The sequence below is a fragment of the Pollicipes pollicipes genome, unplaced genomic scaffold, assembly GCF_011947565.3.
Source record: "Pollicipes pollicipes isolate AB1234 unplaced genomic scaffold, Ppol_2.1 Scaffold_7261;HRSCAF=8764_pilon_pilon_pilon, whole genome shotgun sequence".
NCBI classification, from domain to species: Eukaryota; Metazoa; Arthropoda; class Thecostraca; order Pollicipedomorpha; family Pollicipedidae; genus Pollicipes; species Pollicipes pollicipes.
In genome coordinates, this window is record NW_023597054.1 from 6,484,875 (window position 1) to 6,508,196 (window position 23,322).

Below are 23,322 nucleotides of genomic sequence, written 5' to 3' on the forward strand. Positions count from 1 at the left end.
TTCGGAGCCCATTCAAGAACTGGAGACCAGAAAGTATACGCAAAACGGGCAAGCCTATCCGAGAGTACTCAAAGCCCATCGAGTCTGCAGAGAGCCATACTTTACGAGAACTTCAGAGGTGGTCTTTTTGTCTTGTGTCGGTATGGACACAGTTGAACATTGTCGAGGGAGATAACCTACACTGATACTGAGAACCTTGCAAAAAAGTACTCAGATTGAGCAGACGCCCGGATGGTCTCTGAGCATTCTCGAGGCCCATTTTCAGTCGTGTTGATATACGTGCAATATACAATCATGCAATGTATTTCTGCATCTCCATCGAACCCACCAGACAAAAACACAAACATTCAGATCAGAGTATCAGCACGAACGCGTGTATTCATAACGTGTCCCAACACAATTATGCATCTGCGCAAGAACGACAGGACGACGTATCTCTGCAGATGTCCCCATTCCACAGCAAAACGACGCGTCTCCATCTACATACGCCGGAGACGCGTCACAATACAATGTCGTGTTGTCGGAACACAGCACAGCAGAGCACCGCACATCACAGCTGAATGCCGTATTCCATAATAGAGCAACGCTCTCCGTGGTAGAGCAACGCGTCTCCATCGACATGCAATGACGACAAAAACCGCAACTTGCAAATCAGCATTGCAAACAAACTTGTATAGCATTAACACCACAACAAGACGACGCATCTCAATCAGAACGATAGAAGATTTTCCACGGCAAAACTGCATGTCCCACAGCAGAACGACACATCTCTGTGACACACACATGTAATCAGGTTTCCAAATCAGTCATAACACAAACTCAACCAACTCAACTTCAACAATCAACGACGATTCAGCGTCGCACGCACTCAGTGAACCTGCGTGTCATCACCACCGATAGGCAAGCTCCTTTGTGCCCTACTTCTTAGTTCGATATGGGCACAATAACGTAATTAATTATGTAATTACGCACCTGCAGCCCAAAGCGTTGCAGGAAGACGCGTGGCAAGGTGGAGCTCGACCAGGTCCAGTGGTTGAGCGAAGATGTGTGTGATACCGCCTGCAGCAAACGGCCGCCACTATCCCCCGCACCTCCGTCACCGTCATCTCTTCTGCCTCCACGGTAAAGTGGCTTCCAGTCAGACCACCAGCCTCGGCTGCCGGCTGTTGTCTCCGACAGCTCGGGACACGGTAAAGTGGCTTCCAGCCAGACCACCAGCCTCGGCTGCCGGCTGTTGTCTCCGACAGCTCGGGACACGGTAAAGTGGCTTCCAGCCAGACCACCAGCCTCGGCTGCCGGCTGTTGTCTCCGACAGCTCGGGACACGGTAAAGTGACTTCCAGCCAGACCACTAGCCTCGGCTGCCGGCTGTTGTCTCCGACAGCTCGGAACAGGTCAGGTCACAGCACCGATGTGTCCACAGCAACCGCATCTAAGGAAAAGTCCAACAGCAAGCTGTTCAAAGCAGGATGTGAGTAATCTTTGACCTCAGCTCCAGCTTAGACATCAGCAGCTACAAAAGATCATATCGTTATGTTGGGCGGGCTCGATTTAGTCTCTAGTAGGCCAAAGGCGTTTAACCAAAATAGGGTATATTAATCACAGGAGCATATAAGCATGAAGTAATCCAAATTTCCTACATCGCTAGACCATGTTCGGTAAGAATACACGACGGCTGTAATCCCCATGGGAGGTAGCAGTCGTCGGTAACAGCAATGGCCACTAAACATGTGTCAACATCGTGAATAGTAATGTGGACAAGGACTCGCTGACGTCGTGTATATCAACGACAACGGAGGGTAGAAGAACCGGAGTCAGAGTCAAAGGGAACGGAGGGAGAGGAACCAGCTACGTCGTGAATATCAAAGAGAGCTGAGGGTAGAAGGACCGGAGTGGCAGTCAAAGGAAGCGGAGGGAAAGGAGCCAGCTACGTCGTGAATATCAACGAGAGCTGACTACCTTCCTCGGCGCCGCCCGGACCACCACTGACCCACCGCCGACCCCGACCCCAGGCGTGACCTACTCCCCGGCCTGTGGTTGGGCGGGTCACGTGACCACGTAGCTTCGAGAACAGACGCAAAAATAAAAAGTCTCCTTACAAAAGAAAGGCCGCCGCTGTTGATATTCGAATCCAGTACGAAATGCGTACACGCTCACAACGCAGGCGCGCTTAACTACTGTGCCACCTGGACGATGATCACTTTGGCAGGACAGAGGGCAACTAATGACGTACACAACAATATTCACGATTGTATGCTTGCCGGGGGAGAGGGAGGGGGGGGGGGGGGGGATCGTGGGACGGCCGTGCGAGAAGGACAAGGTGGTAGCCAGGGGTAAGGTAGTAGCCAGGGGCAAGGCGTATATTACAATATGTGGTGTATAGTTCACCACCGCCACCACGGGCGGGGGAGGGGACGGCATGCAATCGATGCCAGGAGGACCTCTGCTCCCTCATGGCAGGCAAATTAGTTCCATGTACTAATCCGTAGGGACCAGACGAGCCACGATTCACAAGCCATTGACCCGTTGAGAGAGATTCATAAGCCATTGAGAGAGCCAGCTGGAAGAGCAAGCAAGGAATGCATGACGAATATCACTGCTGCGACAAAAACAAACATCTGCCTCATTTTGAAGCTGGGCAAGTCACTAATCCGCGTGAGCACAGTACAAAATGGCTGCAAAGCTTTGCACGATGCTGTCGTTGAGTGCTAGTTATGGTGTTCACATGCATAATGCATCAAATGTTATAGCATTAGCAGATTTAAGTGATAGCTAATCAGGGGCGGATCCAGGATTTCGCCGAAGGAGAACCGCGTTTCACTGCTGTGTTCCCAAAAACTTGGTGCTTTCCCCCGACCTCACAAAAGTTCCTTGGATTCCGACCACTTCATTGTCAGATTCTTGTCTCTTAATCAGGAAACTTCCTCCGCGCCTCGTGTAGCACTAGACATGGTTGGTAGATAGGTATATGACACGCGTCTATTGCTTTCTAGACACTGATGGGTCCTACCATTCTGGGTTAAGTACATTGGAGACGATTAACAAAACGAGATAAATTTGGCTAATACATACTAACGAAAACAGGTACGATAACACAACCCGAATGACTAGCCATCGCTCACTTACTTATGATGAAACTAGAACAGTGGCATTTTTAAAGTTTGTTTGCGTTTAAACGAATCGTGAAATGCGTAAGCAGTAACTTCTACATGAATTCGAAGTCGTAATGACTTCAGTGCCATCGCATAACGCGAAAACTAAAGTGCTCGGGGTTGTAGCCAAAAACGGCGAAGCCAATATAATTTTTCCGCAATGCACTTCCTGGTGGTAACGCATAAGGAAACTACCTGGAATGTGCGACATATCTTATGCTGATAACAGGGAAATCCAACCAATTTTTGCTGTGCCTTTCGATAGTTATGGAGTGCAAAAAATACAAAAATTCGAACTCAGAAATGCGTCTCTAGCGATGCATTAAAAAGATGGGCTGTATAAGGTTAACAACAAATGGATGCTAGATGCTCTGCATTGTCGGCATGTAAAATTATCGCGCATTCTGGCGTAAAATACGAAGAATTACGCAGTAGCTGGTACCGGTGGCGAAACTTTCATGAAATATTGCTGTCTCGTGTATTTCGAACTTTGGCAGTCGTATTTGTTTGGTCACGGTAGTACCAATCCCAAAGATGAAGGGCAGGGCGCAGGTTTGTTGTGGCGAAAACCTACCTTTATTGTTACACCCCCAAAGGGATTTAAAACGTACAATGTTTCGCGTATCTTAAAAGTGTAACTTCAGTTCCTCGACATCAACTGAGTATATGAGTGGGTTACTTGTTCAGATTTTCATCCAAAGACCGTTGAAGTGTAAAACACAGCCCTAATTTCGATGACTAGTTTTTTCGTTACGCTGAAGCGGAATGACTTACTTGCATTTTGTGTTTTGTGTACGCGGACAAATTCAACTGCTATTGTCACTGCCTTACACAGGTGTCTGCTTACTGGCGACGGACCTCGCTTTAGGTATTATCCAATGTAATGTGCTCACTGAGCTTCAGCCTCAGCGTGAACAAAAAACAAACACTGAGCTTTGCGACCGGATTTGGGACTGGAGTGCGATGTTGAAAACACATCTCGCCAGCTCTAAAAGCGCTTTGCTGGGCAGGGATGGAAGAGACGGTGCGTCGCCACGACTGGGCGCAGGTGCAGAGAACACATTTTTTTGCAGCCAGCGTCCCCCAGCCAAATCGAACATGTGCTCGTTGCGCCATGTGTCGTCACGCGCCACTCGTGCCGCGGCGGCCATGTGTCGTCACGCGCCACTCGTGCCGCGGCGGCCGAGATGCTGCGGCTCCGATGTTGTCGGCTGGCCAGAACTCAGCGGGAGTTTGCATAAACAGCCGCATCATCCTGCAACGCCAGGTCTACAGAGCCGACCACCGGGGACAGCAACGCGTGATGTTGCTGCGCTGCATTTGGGTTGGTTTTGTTGGTGTGTGTGTTCATGGGGAGCTTTTTGGGTGGCAACTGTGTTTTGCTTTTGCTGTTTTATTTTGTGGTGCTCTGTCTTGTGTTCTCCAGCGTGTGTTAGCACTTCAAGTGAATTCGTGATAATCACCGCGTGATAGAATTCTGCCGAATGACTATGTTAATGATCGATTTTCAAATTTTTGTAAAAAAAACTTTGTGCGGTGCAAAGTTACTATCCATAAAATGTGGGTCTAGGCGACCCCCCCCCCCCCCCTTCCTCCTTCCCATGGGATGTGCTGACCAGGACTGATCTCCGGAAATTTGTTAAGGACACGCACACTGTGTCCAGAGGCATAGCCAGTCACAGTAAGAGAGGGGCACCGCGGTAAACAAAGGGCATGCTGGTGGAAAGGCAGCAAGGAGTCCGTTCCCAAAATCCCCTGAAATGGTCCGCTGGGTTAAGTCCACTTTACTTTGAGAAATCAATATCCATCTTAAACCTTTTTATCCTGTACTATTTTGACTGGAGAATTTCCGGTTTTTCCGGGTGTTTTACAAAGATATTGAGGACATCGTGGATTTGCATTGGCATGTCAAGCTCTCGCTCTCCTAGGGAAATTCATCCTTTCTGTAGAATCCATCGACAAAAATGACATATAAACATTCAAGCATATACGCTGGCAGCCTGGGGAGAACGAGCACCGACGCCCGGCGTTGCAGTCTTCGTTGGCTACGCAGCGTCGGCCTCGCAGCTAACGCCTGGCGGCGGTCAACGCGCGAGCAAAACCAGCCGCGCACCGGAAAGTGATGGTTTCAAACGCTTTACGACAGCAACTCGTGTGCGTGTTTTGTATCCAGGACATAGGATTTCACTAATGCGACTTTTAGGCCCATGCTCATGACGGATTAGCCCGTACAGCACCACAAACGTATGACGCAGTGGCGTAATCTTTGTTATCCGTGGTGCTGGGACTACTAATCTGGTTCAGAGCATCCGCCTGGAAAAACACGGTCAAAATTTTCTGGCCAGATCCTTAATGACTCGTCCTGCCCAACCCGGGGTCCCCAGCAGCTGCTATTCTAGCGATACGGAGACCGCACCCCCTGGTCGATGCAGAGGCCCTCAGAGGGATACATCACACACTGCGCGGGCCCCCTCGCTGGTGCGACAAGTCCTCCGACCGGGGTACCTGACACTGGATCGACTCAGCGGCCCTCACTTAGGATCCCTATGAGGACCTCTTACTGGCGTAGGAAGTCTAATAATTAGCACTGTGACACCAATTTGGCTTGTGGGCCCCTGATTGAAATAGTGCGGAGGGGCCCTCACTCGTTACTGTGACCTCTGGCTGGCACAGAACACTTCCACTATCTCAATGTGAAAGCGAAACCTAACAGAATCATTCTCCATTTTTCTTTATTGTCAAACGGTCTCGAACCAGCGCCTGAGGCCTTTATAATTTTTGGAAGTTGCTGTCCTGTTCAGGAAATGATCCCTGTCCTAGTCGGCTTTAGACCCGTTGTCGACGCAGGGTTCCCCTGTTGGGCGCTGTGGTCCCCTGACCAGCGCAGGTGGCCCTTCACCGTTTCAGAGGACCAACCGATGCAAGAGGCCTTCTGATTGACCTTTGCAGGCCCGCCCTTGCCCCTTCTTGGGAAAAGCCTCCTAGGACCTAGACCAACACGGAATCTTGTTGCTGTTCATTGGTGTTTTCAGGCGCGTCGACCAACACGGAATCGACCGTTCAGTTTTGGTGGTCAGTCAGCTGATATAGGACCCTCAGTCTCGGGTATGCGCGACCTGTGCAATAGGCCCTCTTACTGATATTTTAGGGTAAGGGTTGGGCTGCCTTGGATATGACCTCCGGCCTGTTCATCCGACGCTCCAATCGGGTGCTTCGTCGTGGTCCCAGTGAGCGTTGGTATATGGCTTCTCCTGAAAAATAAAGTCTTTGGGCCATTTGTGGTGCCCTAAAAATTGTCGTCGCTTAAAAATTAAGGTCTTGCTGCCTTTTGTGGTGCCACCTGGAATTATGTGCCTCCTTGCAAGTCAAGATTATAACGCCCCAGAAGAAAACTTTTTGGTACCCTGCGCCGAGGGGGGCTGATCTAGGATTTCGTCACGATGGAGGGAAAATAAATTGTGGTGCCCCTCTATTTGGTGCCACCTGAAATCAAGACTTCGCGGCCCTTTAGTGGCCCACTTAAATTTGCTGCCTTTAGAGAACAAACTTTATGGTAGCCCAAAGTCAACGTTTTTGTGTTTTTTCACCGAATGACTGGCCGAGGATTTAGTCAATGGAAAAACACGGGTATAATGGTGTATCTTGGAATTTGCTGCCTCTTGAAAATGAAGCTCTTGAGGCCCGTTTTTGTGCTAACTGTAATTACGTGACTCTGGGTAAGCAAGATAATGATGCCCCGAAACGAAAATTTTGAGGTTCCTCCACCAACCGGACAAATCCAGCATTTTTCATGATAAACGGTAAAGCAACTGTGGTGCCACTGGATTTAAGTCTCATTGAAAAAAGGGCATTGGGTCCTTTAAATGGCCCGCTTTGATTTAGTGTCTCATGAAAGTAAGGGTTGCGGTGCCCAAAATGTCTCATTCAGAAATCAGACGGAAATAAAGCTTTGGTGCCTCCTAAACATCTCCCAAGCGGCTGATCCGAGCATTCGTCACGGTGGGATACGGAACATTGTTGCGCCCATGGAATCTGATATCTTTTGGTAATGAAGCTTTGGGGCTCTTGTGGTGCCACCTGGAAAGAAGTGCCCTCGAAAAATAGATATCACAGTGCCCTAAAGTGAAGGTTTTGGTACCCGGTCAACCTGTGATTTTGGTGCTCCCTCGAGGCGGCAAAACCTCGTTGGGCCCCAAGCGCCAGCGCATCCCCATGCCCCCTCCCATGCAGATGATTATATCAGTGCCCTTGTCGCAGGGTATTTGATGACGCAAAATGAACATTTATACGGGTAGAGAACAAACTGGAACTGACTGAGAAAACAAGAAAATACCAGTGTCCTAGAATTGCCGACTTTAGGTGTAAAGCTGCACTCTACGGGGAGGAATTTTTCGCTCCTCTCCCCATATTTTTTGTGAACTTCACTCTTATCTGATGTTGTCTCACCGCGCATATCAAGCCCATATCTCCCCTTCCGGCGTTTAAAGATTCATCCAAAACCGAGCTCACTTAAAACCATCAAGGATAAACAATGCTCCACAGAATCTGGACACCTATGTCCATATCCTGCCTCAACATCTGAAACATGAGTATGTCTGCAAAGGGCAGGGACATCAGGTACGCTCAAGCCCGAGAGCCTTAGCGATAAGTCACTTGCATGCATCAAGTTTGGCTTGCCAACCCCACTTGGGTCATGGTCGGTGTATCTCTGGACATCCCCTCCTCCAGGTTTGACACGCCTTGCAAATTGGTTTAACCATATCAGTTGACCTCCATCCGATTTTGGAGCGACACTCCGGCCATCAGCCAGCCAGCCCAATGCGTTACATTTGTAAAACATTATTAAACCCCACAGCATAGCTGAAGTACGGGAAATGTTGACTTACCACCAAATGCCTTCGATACCTCTACCTCCCCAAACCGGTGGCCGCAAGCAGTACGCGTTGCCGGAAATGCAGAGTGTTCGAGAATGTTCAAGTGGGACAGAAAAGGTAATCACCAAAGCTCAATTCACACAGCTTTTGTGGAAAGGAATTGCTGCAATGTGTTGCATTTAACTTTAATGACATGGTCTAACGACTGCAAAACGAATGAAAATGGTTTTGTTCTTATCATCAATAAAAATCCAGCCAGCCAGGGTTCAGCCCGCGCGGACGTTGTGCTGGTGTGCGGAGCGTGTCTATGTGTGGTAGATGAAGCTGCCTGCACGCGCACTAGACTTGTGTGCCAATTGTAACGTGTTTGCGCTGTCTGATGGTCTGTATGTGAGTGCTTTGGAGTGCCGTGAGAGCTCAGCATGCATGGTGTGTGGATTTGCCAGCAGCGTGCGTGTAGAATCTCATGAGCTGTAGCTTGCGTCTGTAGGCGAGTGGGGGAATGTTAGCGTCTGCCGACAGGCTGGTGATGGGGAAGCAGCGGAGGCGTCCGTGAAGACTCGCATCGCGCCGTTCTGGAGGGCCTCGAGCGACTCGATTTTTGCAAGAAATACCATCGAAGATAAAGGCAGTTAGTCCAAGATCGGCCGGAGCAGGCCGACGTACTGGCGTAAAAGCGTGCACCTGTCGGTGTCCCTCTCCCACCCAGCAAGACATGGTCGGATATCGTTAAGTTGTGCGCAGCGCTGCTCGAAGTCTTAAAAGTGGGAGGCAAAGGTGAGCTGGCAAACGAGTAGGATTTAGTGCAAGTTTCAAAGAAAAAGCCTGATAGAGGCCATTCGAGATCAGTGAACCCTCCTGACCTTCAGAAATTCAGCATGACAAAACTGGTAACGTCTCTGTGATCAAGGAATTGACATTAAGCCTCAAATCGACCCTATAAGCAAGCTTTCTATTACAAAAGTAATTGTAAAGTTGCATGACGTAATGCAAACTGACGTTGTTCAATGAGCTTGAAAAATTCATGACAATCGCCTTTGTTGACAACTATCGTCTGCCTTTAACCTGCTGCTGGTCATCTTGATCACCTTGTGTCACGTTGGTGACCCTGAGAGGCAGTCTTTCTTGTAGGCATTCTTCTCTACACAGAAAGAACAGACAATTGACTAGAGCCCTACGAAGCTGGACGATGCAATGTGGTACCGTCTGAAATGTATTCCGCATAAATTATGGATTTCAAATCGACCATCACCCAAACGGACATGCGGGTGGGCGAGAAGAGAGGCTGTAACCAAAGGGGGAGGGGAAGCAAATATATTGAATGTACACTTGGTCCACAGTGAACTGGGCTAAGTACCTGCTCAGCTTCCATGGGCTTTGCTTCTGGGTTTAGGCCGAAATGTGCCTGCATTCGAGACAGGCTTGAAAAAGGGTGACGCTGTCCGCTTTCAGACACAGCAATGAGTTGGACGGTCTTGAGATTGCCTTGGTAGGCAGTGCATTTGCCTACATTATGACTTTGGTTTTACGTCTTAAACTCCTCAGATAGCCAAAACATGAAATCAGCTAATGAAGATGTTAATCAAGCTTGGTGTGCTTGTCTTCTTTCGGCTTGATCAACAGTGATAGGCTACCAACATTCACTCGCATTGCTACTATTATGATTGTCTGCTCTTCCCTTCGCTGAACAATTGTAATAGCCTTGTACAATGTCGCCTGGATGCGAAGAAATGTGGACGGCTGCGACCTTTTTTTTGCAGTTTTTCTTAATCAGCAAGCCCTATGTTTATCATGTAAGACAATTAGGAAGCACATTTTTGGAATGTTGTTGGGAAGCCGCACAATATGGGACGTGTGCACATAGATCGTTGGGATTTAGGCAACAACTGTGGCTGTGTTTTACAATGTTTTAACGATTTTGGTTGTTTCTATTGACGACTACATGACGCCTATATATATATATATATATATATATATATATATATATATATATATATATATATATATATATATATATCCCGAGAGACGATCAGATGCGTTTTTATAATTCTAGTACATATGCAGTCAGTGTTCAGCAGTCGGAACTTCAGGTGGGACAGACCTGTGCAACTCCTTCGAACACTGACGCTCAGGCCGGCATCAGGTCAGTGACTGGCCAGCTAAAAAAGCTTTAGTGCTCAACCAAACATTATCCAGCAACACCGCTAAGGACAGCAGCTGCAGGGACCAGCCGGCTCAGTGGTATGAACGTAATGTGAGCTGATATGGCACTCTACGGAGTATCCAATCATACTTGAAAGTCAGCGTCAGATCCAGCTTTGACCGCACCCATTCATGTACATTTTTTAGCCTGTATCGTTCTAATTTGCAGGGACATTCTTTGCACCTATTCATGCAAATTCGTTAGCCTGTATCGTTCTAATCTGCAACGGACATTCTCATTGGACGGCAAAGCTCTCCATTTTGTCACGGGAGCACTATATTTAACCTGCCACCACCCGGGTGACGCCACCAAGACCGTGTTAAAAGCGTCCCATGTTGCATTATCTGGAGTGGCTTCTAAAATATTCCAAGTAATTTGACGAACAATTTGAGTGATGCTTAGTAATTAACTAAACATTTTATAGCAAACATTTTGAAAGGCTTTGTCAAATCACGCAAACATGACGTCATGGTAGACGGACTTTGCCAACACGGACATATTTTATCCGGAAACATCGATCTCTCCTGTTGCTCCGCAGGACGATTTCAAGGATAGGTGTGATATGTCAAATGACCTGTGTCGCATGGCTGACTTCATCTGTATTTTTTCTCGATGAGCATGATCATGGAACAGGGAAATCCTTTTTCTCAGAGTAGGAAAACGAATTCAGAGGCTAAATGGCAATATCTGTCGTGTTGTCGGCGATACTGGTCGTGTGTACATGCGGTTTAACCATTGATGTCACAGGCACTCGCGCTAATCAAGACACTGCCGATAAATCGATGATCCCTCAAAAACTAAAGTTCTCCGGAAGGACACTGCACAAACCGTTTGCTTGCACAAATTCAGTGAAGGTGTTCTTTGGGAAGCTATAATTGATAGAAGTGGAACTACTGGGAGCAAAAGACGTGACGACGTGGTAAAATGTGTTATTTGTTCCACAATAAAGCGTAAGACTGCAGCTTGCAGCTCTGTGTAGGGTTATGTCGACGGTCTGCACTGGCCAATGAATGCTTGCCGCCATTGGCTAGAAATACATAAAATGTTATTCCCTGTGGTGACTCTCGGCTAAAATCCATGTGGAAGAAGGCTTCAGACTATGGCATATCGGAAACAAGTCGTCTGATTTTGATGGGCGGGGTCTTAAAAAAAGAAACATGTGGTTTGACTAATCCCTTTTTACGGGCGACAAAATCAAGTAGTGGTTTACTCAGAAGGGTTGGCAGTGGCGTTAATGTAGGCCGTTTGCCTCGCCAGACACAACACGTTTGAATATCCCCCATTGTTTGTTGGATTTGCGACAAAGATGCACCAAAAAGAAGCTATGTCAACCGTTTTGATCCCAAGAAGATGCAGAACATCGAAATGAATGCTGAGGGCAATTACGAACGGTTGAAATAAAGAACATTGTATGATGCTTCTGGTCCTTACCCCATACTGTGATACTTAGCCACTGGCAATGCCTAAATAAGTGGCGAACATGCGGCGAAGTTCTGTAAAAGCGTGTGTTTGTTAAGATGGTGGGGCGCATATACAAATCATGGCATCCCTACTTCTGGTATGCCGGTATGACGTGATGTGTCCACCCCTGTAACACTGGAAGTCTACTGCATATATCGTGGATCAAAACGGATATAAGAATAAACAAAACAGAAATGTTGGTGGACTGCCGGACCACTCAAATGATGAACAAGTCGAGGTTAAGGAAATCACCTGTTGATAACCCTCGCCCTAATAAAAGATTGGGTGTTGATACAACCGCTCCCTAAAATTTTGGGGGTGCCTCTCTGGTATGCTGTGCAATCGCACCCAAATTTTCAGTCGCCTGTGGGACATTCATTGCGCTTATTTTGACACTAAAACCGTGTTTTTATTTTCTGAACTGCGGCCGGTTTTAGAAACACTGCACGGTGATCTACGGCCTGAGCATATGAGCGGGTGGTGGCCGACGATACCCCCAAACGTGCGAGGCAGGCCAATATTGTTACATTGCTGGAACCATCTGTCAGGAATGTAGGCTAAGAATACATAAAAAATATATATTTGCGCTCCGAATTGAACCAAAATATATCTATTTAAGTTTCGTGTTACCTGCAGTGCATGTTCACGTGGTTACGATGTAAAACTTAAAAGGTGCGATATTTTTGAAACTTCACCCTTTGGCCTGCCACAGTGAGATCTATTATTAAACTAACAACATAAGAAGCGGTACCAATCGCGAGGTCTCGTTGAGACCTAAACTGGTAAACTGAAAAAACTTAAGGTCGGTGCACTGTCCACTGATTTGAAGTGGTGCCAGCCAAACGTTCCTAACCTGGACGCTGTGTCTGGGGACGGGATGGCCACAAATTCGGCTAATCTGCGGAGTGCGGCCAACCTGCTGGAGCACGGTCATGGAATCAGTCGCGCTCAGCGCTACATGATGTGTCACCATTCTGTTTCCTCCAAATTACCTGTGTGGAGCAAACGAATTTCGTGTTGTGTGTAATTCCATTCAATCAAGACCGACTCTGCAATATGGAGACGCGGCCTATTCTAGCACATATATAAGACGGTAATAATAGCCTGATTTCTCACAGAAGACCAGGAGAATGTATATATATATATATATATATATATATATATACATCCATTCTCCTGGTTCTCCTGGTTTTTCTTCGGGAAATAAGCCCATTGCTACTGTCTTATCTATGCGTATGACGTTGCTCTAGAATGCATCGAACCACTTGCTAGTCAGGCATACCCACGTTTTTGTTGGTCGCAGTTCAATTCATTCCGAGCTAACTTAATTTGATTTAATCCATTCACTTTTCATTTCCCATAATTTTCTTTGCATATATGCACACCAAACAATCCAAATGGCTCAAGATACTTTTGACGTTCGTACCTTTATTTTGCGAGCAGCTTTTAATACGGAATTTACAAGCTTGATTCAGAATCCAAAAACTAACTGAACAGACTAAGCAAAAACTAGAGACCATCTGAAAGCAAGTGGTAAATGTTGGTAAACTGCCATGTTTACTCAGCGGCGGAACGTTGGACGCCTGCTGCCGCAGTGAATACATCGTGAAACGAGGCATACGTCTCTCTTCCCCTCCCCCTCTCTCTCTCCTCCTCTCTCTCCCTCTCTCTCTCTCTCTCCCTTCTCTCTCCTCTCTCTCTCTCTCTCTCTCTCTCTCTCTCTCTCTCTCTCTCTCTCTCTCTCTCTCTCTCTCTCTCTCTCTCTCTCTCTCTCTCTCTCTCTTCTCTCTCTCTCTCTCTCTCTCTCTCTCATCTCTCTCTCCTCTCTCTCTCTCTCCTCTCTCTCTCTTTCCTGCTCTTCTTTTTCCTGCTCTCTTCTTTCCTGCTCTTCTGTCTCAGTCGGATTCGGGCTGTAGTTTCCAATTCAGTTGGGAGAGTGAGTGATACTCCCCGCGCTCCCCCACCGGTATATGAAAGTCGTCGGAAAAACCGTCTGCTGGCGTATTTCTAGGGTAGGTTGTGCCATCTTGCGTTGGTGACCCGGCCCCCTTCCCCGCCAACTCTTTCTGAAATACTACGCTCCTAATTGAGTTTACTAGCGTGGCATCTGCTGGTGCTCTTCTTTCTAAAATTACTACAAGATCGTGCTGAGCGCCAGGTCGGGTGACTTCATAGTACTTATCAGCTTACCTATCATTAGCGTCGATCAATAACTCTTATCAAGACTGACTGCTGCAATTTGCTCGATAGAGCTTTGCAAGCAAATCTCAAGTCGTGCTGGTCACATGTTGTTTGCACCCTGTACGCCCCGTTCCCCCTCCCCCCCCCCCCCCATTGGACGCGCGCCTGTGCAAGACGCATTTGCTAGCAACAGAATGTAGGGAGTAGTTGACGAAGATCGTTACACGCAGTCGTGTCCATTTGCTTGCTAGCGACAGTGGCGCTGCGTTGTGGTTAAAGCGTGCGAGAGCCGATGTGACAAAATGATGGTAAATGCAGTACAATTTAAATTGATTCATGCTGTTGCCATTTGCGTTAAAAATTTCAGCTCTCCTTGCATTCTACCCATCTTTCATAGCTTAAATCTCATTAAAATGTGGGTTTTTCATGTAGCCCGGAAACAAAAGGGGAAGTTTAGCATACATGATACGAATTACAAACATATCGTTATAACGCAACGACATATTACGCTTTAACATCGCCTTGCTGCCGGACAAAGCTAAGTACATGACGTCTAGTTATGTATCGCACGTTGCTATTCACCCAGTTTTGGTTCCGCATTTTTTAGATGGAACTGGTGTTGCGGCATTTTCAATGTACGTCATTTTTGTGATTTCACATGAAAAAACCTGGACTTACGCTTCTGAGATGGCATTGGTGAAGTTATAGACACTGTGCTTGGTGTGAGGTATGCTAGTTCAATGAACGCGGAACATCGCTTTTGTCATATTCCCCGTCGTACCTAAACCTACGTCCATATGCGCATGGTAGCTGGAGACAATAAATCTCAGGTATGTATGTTCCACATTTAAATGGAGGTTTGAGCTGAAATATACATTTTGAAGGTCATTCGGTACAGTTAGCAGCTGTGCTCTCCTTAAGACCCAAAATCCCCCTAGCTTCTGAGCTTGTTGCCCGCGAAAATGTGCAGACTATTTCAGGGAGACCATTTCAAGGTCACCCAGACATCCATGACGTCATAATAGCGTCATTCATATAATACTTTTCCACTAGCCATTTGGCGATCAAGATCAAGAAAAACAGAATGGTCGATTCGCTTATATCTGAAGTTCGTGAGAACGTTTTCCAGGTATAACTGCTTTCAATTGGCTTTCAATCAATATTGTGCAAGACACGGTGACGTAATCAAACAATGACGTATTAACGAACATATTTATTGAACGGAGGAATGGTGTTGTCTATAGCAGTCTTCTCTACCTCTAAAGCATACCAAGAGTAAAGAGTGGGCTTATCTCGTCATACCTGATGCTTGCTTTAAAACCTTGCAATGTAGAACGTTTCCTTCAATGGGTTGGGAATTCAATATACCCATAGCTTGCTTCTACAGAGGGTCATGTTCACAGGATCATATAACTCTTCAAACAAAATACTTGCGATTAATTCAACAAGGCCACACATACAAGAATCACGCAGTTTAAAAGAATTGATCCACTTTAGCATCTGGCACATGTATAAGGCAAGCCCAGATAATACTGCACCGACATTTATTATTCATCTTCTTAAGACACGCCTTCACATACCTCTTATTTCAAGCACTTATATCATCAATTATCATCATCAATCAACTATGTTACTAAAGGAACAGTGTGAGTGTGAATGGGTGTACCCGTTAGATCACCTGCAGGCCAAACGGTCCGGAGTGTTTGCATGCAATTTGCACACGACCGACATCCGCAGGCTGCATTTGACAAATTCGCGTCAAAACTCTGCATTTCTAAAAAATGAGCGCGTGCTGAGCGAACAAGAATGCAAAAATTTCATAGCGTTAACCCGGGCGACGCCAATTTCACGATCCCGGCCGAGGGCCCCGACACGCCTCGCTTCCCGAAGCCGTATCTCGGTAACCAACGGTTGTAGCTACATGCAGCTTGCACGGTGCGATAGCGCACGGAATGGGCCATCGTAATCGGGTGCGTTTTTGGCGCCACGTCACACGTGGCACGTGCACACGTGTTGACAAGATGAAATCGGCCGTTTTTGACGCGGTTTTACGTTTACCGTTATATCTCGGTCCGGAAAGAAATTAGAGGCCTGAAGATTGTTTCCCGACATTCACAACTGAAGCGGCTACATTTTCAGTGCGCATTGAAAGCTGATGCAACGCACCGCTGCGCTGCAATTTGCAGGAAATATTGCAGGATGCCAAGTTTTAAAAATCGGCGCCGAATACAAGCTGCTATCGTCATAACATGCTAGGTGAGTGTGGCAGAGTTGATGGGTTTTTCAGAGTGAGTAGACGGGGATAACAACACTACCACTACACAACCCAAATCGAGTGACGACAAACGCCTGCACATGGAATATTTCCTACCCATGTTGTGTGGGAAATATGGGAGCAACTTTGCTCTGACATTTTTTCAGAAAGATCAAATATTTCTGCCTGCTCCCATCTCCAACCTTTCTCACCAAGTTCATGGAGGCGTCATGGAGGCTGCATATACCTTGGCCATTTGATGTAACGACTTGCATAAACAGATATGTAATTCATTATTAATTTATCCAGTCAGGCCAGGAGCAGGGGTATCAGTTTCAACAATTAATCCATTGTTCCAGATTGCAGATATTCATCGGCGTGTTCAACCTACCACCTGAAGTTTATGGGCTGCAATCAAATTTGCACTGAACTGAGCACCCAGTTGTCACATTCCGGCACTGACATTATTGTTGGGTTGTTACTGCCATTATTTCAAAGCACTAAATTTGCTCACCATTCACTAAAGCTGGTGACAGTCAAGCACCATGCTCACAGCTCGCAGAGTTCATGGGTGCATGACCTCAGCTTGTCGTCTCGTTTATTTTCATGTCTTCTTTTAGTCATTATTCATTCATGCATTTTAGTGTGGTGCCTTGTAAGCAAACGTCTACCAGTTAATATACTGTGAAATGCGTGGCAAGGCATTGAGTCATTTACAGGGCGCAGTATTGCTCTCGGTGTAGTATTGGGACTGATTTGTGATGTGTTGGTTTTAAATAGTGTGTGTGTGTGTGTGTGTGTGTGTGTGTGTGTGTGTGTGTGTGTGTGTGTGTGTGTGTGTGTGTGTGTGTGTGTGTGTGTGTGTGTGTGTGTGTGTGTGGTGTGTGTGTGGTGTGTGTGTGTGTGTGTGTGTGTGTGTGTGTGTGTGTGTGTGTGTGGTGTGTGTGTGTGTGTGTGTGTGTGTGTGTGTGTGTGTGTGTGTGTGTGTGTGGTGTGTGTGTGTGTGTGTGTGTGTGTGTGTGTGTGTGTGTGTGTGTGTGTGTGTGTGTGTGTGTGTGTGTGTGTGTGTGTGTGTGTGTGTGTGTGTGTGTGTGTGTGCCATTGGGGCTATACGACGCACTCAGCTGCTGAGACTGTATGGCGTCGCCTGCCTCTCACCCTGGCAGGAAGGGCGGGCTCCGCGGGGAATCGAACCCCGTACCTCTGGTTTCCCAGACGCGCGGAGGTTAACGCAGGCGCGTTAACCACTACACGACTCCGGAATCCCTCTCTTAAATAGCGTAATATCAATGGTTCATGTTAGCTAAGCTGACTGAGGTCTTCATTTCTGACATGAACAGTCGCATGATATAAGTAAAACATTGTTCTGTGTTACACTTGGAGGACATGTAAAATTGCTGTCCTATAACGTGCACATTGTGCTGACAGTTTTGTTCATTATTAATCTAACTGGTGATGATGATTGGTGTACTTAATTGTTTTCAGCACAGGGAAGGTGTTCCAAGCACTCCAGTGCTTCCAGCGTGTACACCAGGGATCTGGGGATAAGACCAGAATAAAGGTCAAAATGTTTTCTTTTGGGGTTGGATTTTGAGCTTTAGTTCAAGTATGAGTCAGTTTTCGTCAGTGTGTCAGTTTGAGCGTGCTGCGAGATTGCGTGGCTCGTGCAGCCACAGCCAGGCCATGCTGTGGTGCTGCTGTGGTGGACGGCGTGGCCGCGGCACGCCCCGTGGCACTGCCCCGCCGCCCGGCTGGGTGCTGGGCCTTACTGGCAGCCAGCCAGCTGTGCTCTGGGTCCGTTTGTTGGCCGCGCGTAGCAGAGCTGTCGGGTATCTTGGGTCTTGCAGCTTAATAGTTGGGTTCATGTGCGTAGGCCGGCTGGATCAGATTCCGGAGTGACAGCCGTCCCTGGCCGAGGCTGGCAAATGACAGCTATCCCTGACCGGGGCTTGGGAGTGACAGCCGTCCCCGGCCGGGGCTTGGGAGTGACAGTCGGCGGGCTGCCCGTCAGATCGAGTCGGGCGACGATTCTATCGAGGGGCTTGGCTGAAAGCGGGTGTACGGCGACGTGTTCCGACCGCCTCGGCACGGCATGCTGCTCTCCGTGCAAATGAACTCAGGTGTCCAGGTGCTCTCCATGACGCTCATCACACTCGGTGGATGACTTACGGCCGCTATGATGGCCCTCGCGCCTGAGCCGTATTCGGGCCGGCCCCTGCGGTGATGGTTGTCCGTGCCTTGGTTGACATTGCAATGACACTGTCTTCACGCCTGGCGGTCTTTCAAGATGCGACATTATTACCGGGACTGTGCGGCACCCGTCGTTTGATGGGGATTACTGTGATTTGGTGGTCCGCGCTGTGGGATGAGCAGGGAGCCTAGGTGCTTTGTTGTTGCTGTTAATGCCGTTTTATTTTTTTGAGAAAATGGATGCATAATGTAATGACGTAAACGTATGCCGTTCATCGTGTACTGAAAATGAATTCAAGAAGTTGACATCTACTGTATAATTCACTCACGTAACTGCTTCTTGTCCTGCCTGTGTTGCGTCGCTGACCTGTACCAGCTGGTTTCTGACCGCCTGCACCAGTATCGACGCTGACCTCCGGCCGTCCATATTAGGGTCTTGTGATGGCCTCTGACCAGCCCCTGCAGTGCTCGCGTGCCTGGGCTTCCTGTCACCAGTCAACCGCGGCTCGCTACTAACCTGTGGCCCCGTGCTGTGCATCTGTCTGGGTATGCCCACCGGCTAAATGTCCTCCTGAATCTACACGTCGGGAAGTGGCGGCGAAAAGTGGGGTCTCGACGTGCTGCTGACGTTGACGCTGTGCCTGGAGTGAGCCGTGCCCAGGTGCCGCCGCGCCGGCGCATCGGGCAGTCGCTCTCTCCGGGCAGAGTGTGCGCCGGAGCAGACGAGTCGGCGCCGGGCCGCGCCCACCCACCGCTCTGGCACAGAATTTGCACCGCTCATGCGTGCATCCTATTTGTGCGATTTTGGCGTCGCTGTAGATTTAGAACTTGATGGAAGCACACTTGGGCGTGACATGTACCAAGCTTGGAAAATTTCCACGTTTGAATCGGCTGATGATGCGTTGTGCGCGGGATCTGTACCGTTGAGTCCTGCCCCCAATCGCAGTGGAGTGGGTGAACGCGGCCAACGTAATCATGGCCATTGGCAATGCCTGTGCCCCCCATAGAAGAAAAATCACTGTGCTTAGGGGTCGGGTGAGACCTGCTTTCGTTTGTTTTTCGTTTCGTTGACACCTACTTCTGTCTGTTCCGCTGGATGTCGTGGCTATCGAGGGTGGGTTCGGGCCGCTGTGGAATGCATCGTTGGTGCTCCCACTGAGCCCCCGCCTGCCGCCCGTCCGCACGATCGTGTTCAGCATCACCCTGCTGCCGAACTGCGTGCCGTGGGTGCACGACTCGTCGGCAGCGCTGCCATTCCTCACCACACTGACGCTGATCGGGCTCTGGTTTGGCGTGTCCGTGCCGCTCACTTTCGTTGACACCTACGTCGCCTTCAAGAAGCCCGTACTGGAGCACCCGGTGAGCGCTGTGCGCAGACTGAGGGCGGCCGCGCGGCGCCAACGGCGGCTGCCCCCGGGCGCTGGGCGCGGACTGAGAGTGACCGGGTGGCGCCACCGGCGGCTACCCCAGGGCGCTGGGCGCTGGCGGGGGGCGGCCACGCGGCGCCACCGGCGGTTTCTCTCGGGCGCACTGCGTGGATTGACCGCTGCAAGGGGCGCACTGAATACTCCAGCACAACAGTACATGTATCACCTGTTAACACAGCAATGTGTAGTATTGGGTTTGACTATTTGTGGTATTTAGTGGCTGGTAGTCAAAAAACAGTTGGTAGTCTTGTGATCATGTAAAAAGCAGTATTTAACTAACCATGGGGTGGTCGCGTCCTTGAAAAGAGAGAGCTCAACCCGGAAAGTTTTTATTTCATCTAACCAGAACGAGCAAAAAATTGTGATTACAATGGGGACCCCTCAAAAAATGCAATGGGTGTTACGTACCTGGCGATGACTTCCAGTAACATTTGTCCGCCTCAGTTTGTATGTCTGCCTTAGCATGCGCGGCGGTGGGTGAGCGGGAACCGCGGTGTTGCTCCCTATTTTGCCCATGGCTGGAATGGCATGCATCCGGTGGCTTTGGCCGCTCAAGGCCAGTTGATGTCAGAGGGCGGGGTGGACTCTGCTGAGCAATGTGGCACGTGGAGGAACGTCATAATTCTACAAACGGTATTCCTACGATCAGATGCGCTTAAGGCGCATTCCAGGTTCCGTTATTTTGGAAACTGGTCCCAGAAATTCATTCATGGAAAATGGCTTAGACAGAGTTATAGAACGTCATCATTTGGCGACTTGGTGTAACTAGGTGGCGAAAGTTTTTCTGTAATATGGTGCTTTGCTTGTTTTTACTTTGCTTTTTATCAGCATTATTCTTTTATGGAGAACGTATTGTCAGCAACGAAAGTTCATAGTGATGGATGCCAATGTGAATCATCTATGACTCAACTTTGTTGCATGGTTCCAGAGCGTCTCGCGTCTATAGCCGTGTCTCCGACCAGTGCATGCTGTGGTCGGTGAAGGTGTCGAGCACCTTTCCGCACGTGCGCCCGCTCCAGGAGGCCATCGTGGACAAGCGTATGCAGGTCGCCATCACTGATCCGTCGGAGAACTGCGGTGTGGCACACCCAATTGTGCGCCGCGGACATCGGCCGGACGAGAGTCTGGAGAGCCTGGCGGACAGCCGCACCCGGCTCGCCGATTCCAGTATTTTACATTTGCCATGACTAGCTAGCCCCGCTTTGCTCGTCCCGGCGGGCGTTAAACATTGTCCATTGAGGATGGATGCTGCTGGTGGAATGCCATGCGATGTTTGTTGGGGAGTGTGATATTAGTTTTCATTACCGTTGGATGCAGAATGTGCCTTGCCAAAGATGTGTTTGCATCTATGTTACCCACGTTTTGGGGATTCACAAAACAGGCTGAACAAGTGAAGTCACTTATAGGTTGTGTGCTTTTCTGAAAGTGATTTGTATATTGTATACTGTGTTTCTGGCCAGTCGTATGTCAGATGCAGAGTTGACACAAGAATGCACACTTTACCCATCTTCTCATGATGGAATTTATTATGAAAGCAGCGGGGGATTGCAATACAAAAATCACATCATAGTTTGTTATGCCATGCCACAGTACAGCGCTGAAGTAGGCCACACTGACACAGCTGACCAATGTCATTTCACAATGTACCACATTGGTTGACTGCTCTGTCAAGCCTGTGAGAAAACAGTTTATAATTTATGAATGACTTAACAGCTTATTTAACGCTGCCAAAGGGCTATTGCAAGTCGGAATGCCATAGCACCACAATGATTGCATCAGGGCTAACTAGCGAGTGCATAAATAATCCTGTGCGAGAAAAGCATTCTTGGTGGCTCAACCTCACGATCTTTACCATAGCAATAACAACAATTTGGTGATGAATGCATAGCAATGTTACAGATTCATTGTTAATTTCTGTAGCTGACTGCACTTCCAGTTACAAACAACAAAGAAGGAAAATACTGCGTACATCACAAGATATCAATGTCACGACTACAGCACTGCAGGCAAGGACAGGTCGACAGCTAAGTATTGACATCCTTAACAGTCCTCGGCAGGTTTCGGTTAGAGGTTCACGTCAATGCATGACGGTTTTCACAGCATGTCGTGCTTTTTATCGCGCAGATCCTTACTAATCTGCCATAAAAGCCGGCGATCACTACGTTGCGTATGTCAAACCGTCCACCAAAGCTTGTCCTACGACCAGTGCCGAGACAAGAATCCACAACCGAGCTATCCAGTGACCGGCCACCCAACGCAGCTCTCCCCACCAGAATAGCCGGCGGGCGTCAGCTTTAACGCATTTCGAGGTATTCTTTAGGTCTGGCTGCCAGATGCTGCCAGGTTTTGCTGTCGTCACAAAACCAATCCATGACACCCTAAACGATGTCGTGATGGGGTGCATTTTTACAAACCTCGAAATTTTGCTACTCAGAGTCGTTTTTGAGCCTTACAAGCTTACCAATAGTTACAAGTAAGCTTTTCCCATCATATCTGATAGTTATCTCAATATCTTCAAATGTGGAACATTCCCTTTGAAGAATGTGCATTCTGGCTAGCCTTCAGTCTATTCAAGGCCATGTAATAAGGTATGATCATCCGGAGATTTTTCCGGCACTTTCCCTTCACTATTACAGTGACGTCACAAAGTCGCAGCCTGACATCACCGCGCCGCCTGCATTACCTTCGCGTCTGCCACAGCGGTGCACCTATTAACAAATGCATCTGGTGATCGCCACAGGGCGTTTCAAGAAGCACTATGAGAAAATATGATAGGGGGATTTTTTGCCACGCTGGGTGTATAACAGCGAACATAGGTCTAGGAACCGGGAGCCCGTGTGCCATGGCACTCTCACTTGCTGAGGACGCCAAACATTGAGTCCATGGCGCTGCATTAAAGTTGGCCAGCCCACAGCTGCTTAAATGCAGGCTGGCGAACCTTCCCAAGGTTCAGCTACTGCCAAATGAGAAACTGACCGGCACCAGGATCATCATCCAAACTGTCGCGCTGAACCTCAGCACTATACATAATGACGCGCCGGGTTGCACTGGTGTGTGATGGAAGCAGTGTGAGACGACGGAAGTGGTGTGCTGCATGGTGGAACATAGGACATTGCACATTGCACCAACTATGACACGAAGCCTTCGAAGGTCGTGGTGCGTGGCGTTTATCAAGAAACTATTCGTCACGCCATGCAGCCAGTTCATCGAACACACGCATGACTAATAATTCACCGTATTTTACTGAAACGATTCTTGCGCCCAGCATACACTTCACTGTGCTAGCTTGACAAGGATACAAAGGAAACAGGGAGGGGGGGGGGGCGGGAAATATAGCTTTATATTTTTCAGCTTAAATCTACAGCTATGCGACACGATAACCAGTCTGAAACAACCCAAACGTTTATCTGCGAAGGAACCGTCTATGCCTCAGACAGACACACAAACACGCAAGACAAGGAAAGCATGACGATGCTCACTTAAGGTCACTTACGAATACTCACATAAGCGCAACGATGTTCACTTTGTGCAGTCCACCTGATGTCGCACCTGTTTGGCTGCGCTCTTGGCAGCAGCCCGCT

At 48.3% G+C, this 23,322-nt stretch overlaps 1 protein-coding gene across 1 annotated transcript; it reads left to right on the plus strand.

Moving 5' to 3' along the window:
• Positions 1 to 4,163: 4,163 nt before the first annotated feature.
• Positions 4,164 to 20,928, plus strand: LOC119112769 (transmembrane 9 superfamily member 2-like). Its single transcript, XM_037237052.1, is given in 5 exon segments — positions 4,164 to 4,199; positions 18,178 to 18,280; positions 18,780 to 18,960; positions 19,475 to 19,673; positions 20,704 to 20,928. Coding segments are annotated over 5 exon segments (744 nt in total).
• Positions 20,929 to 23,322: the final 2,394 nt, after the last annotated feature.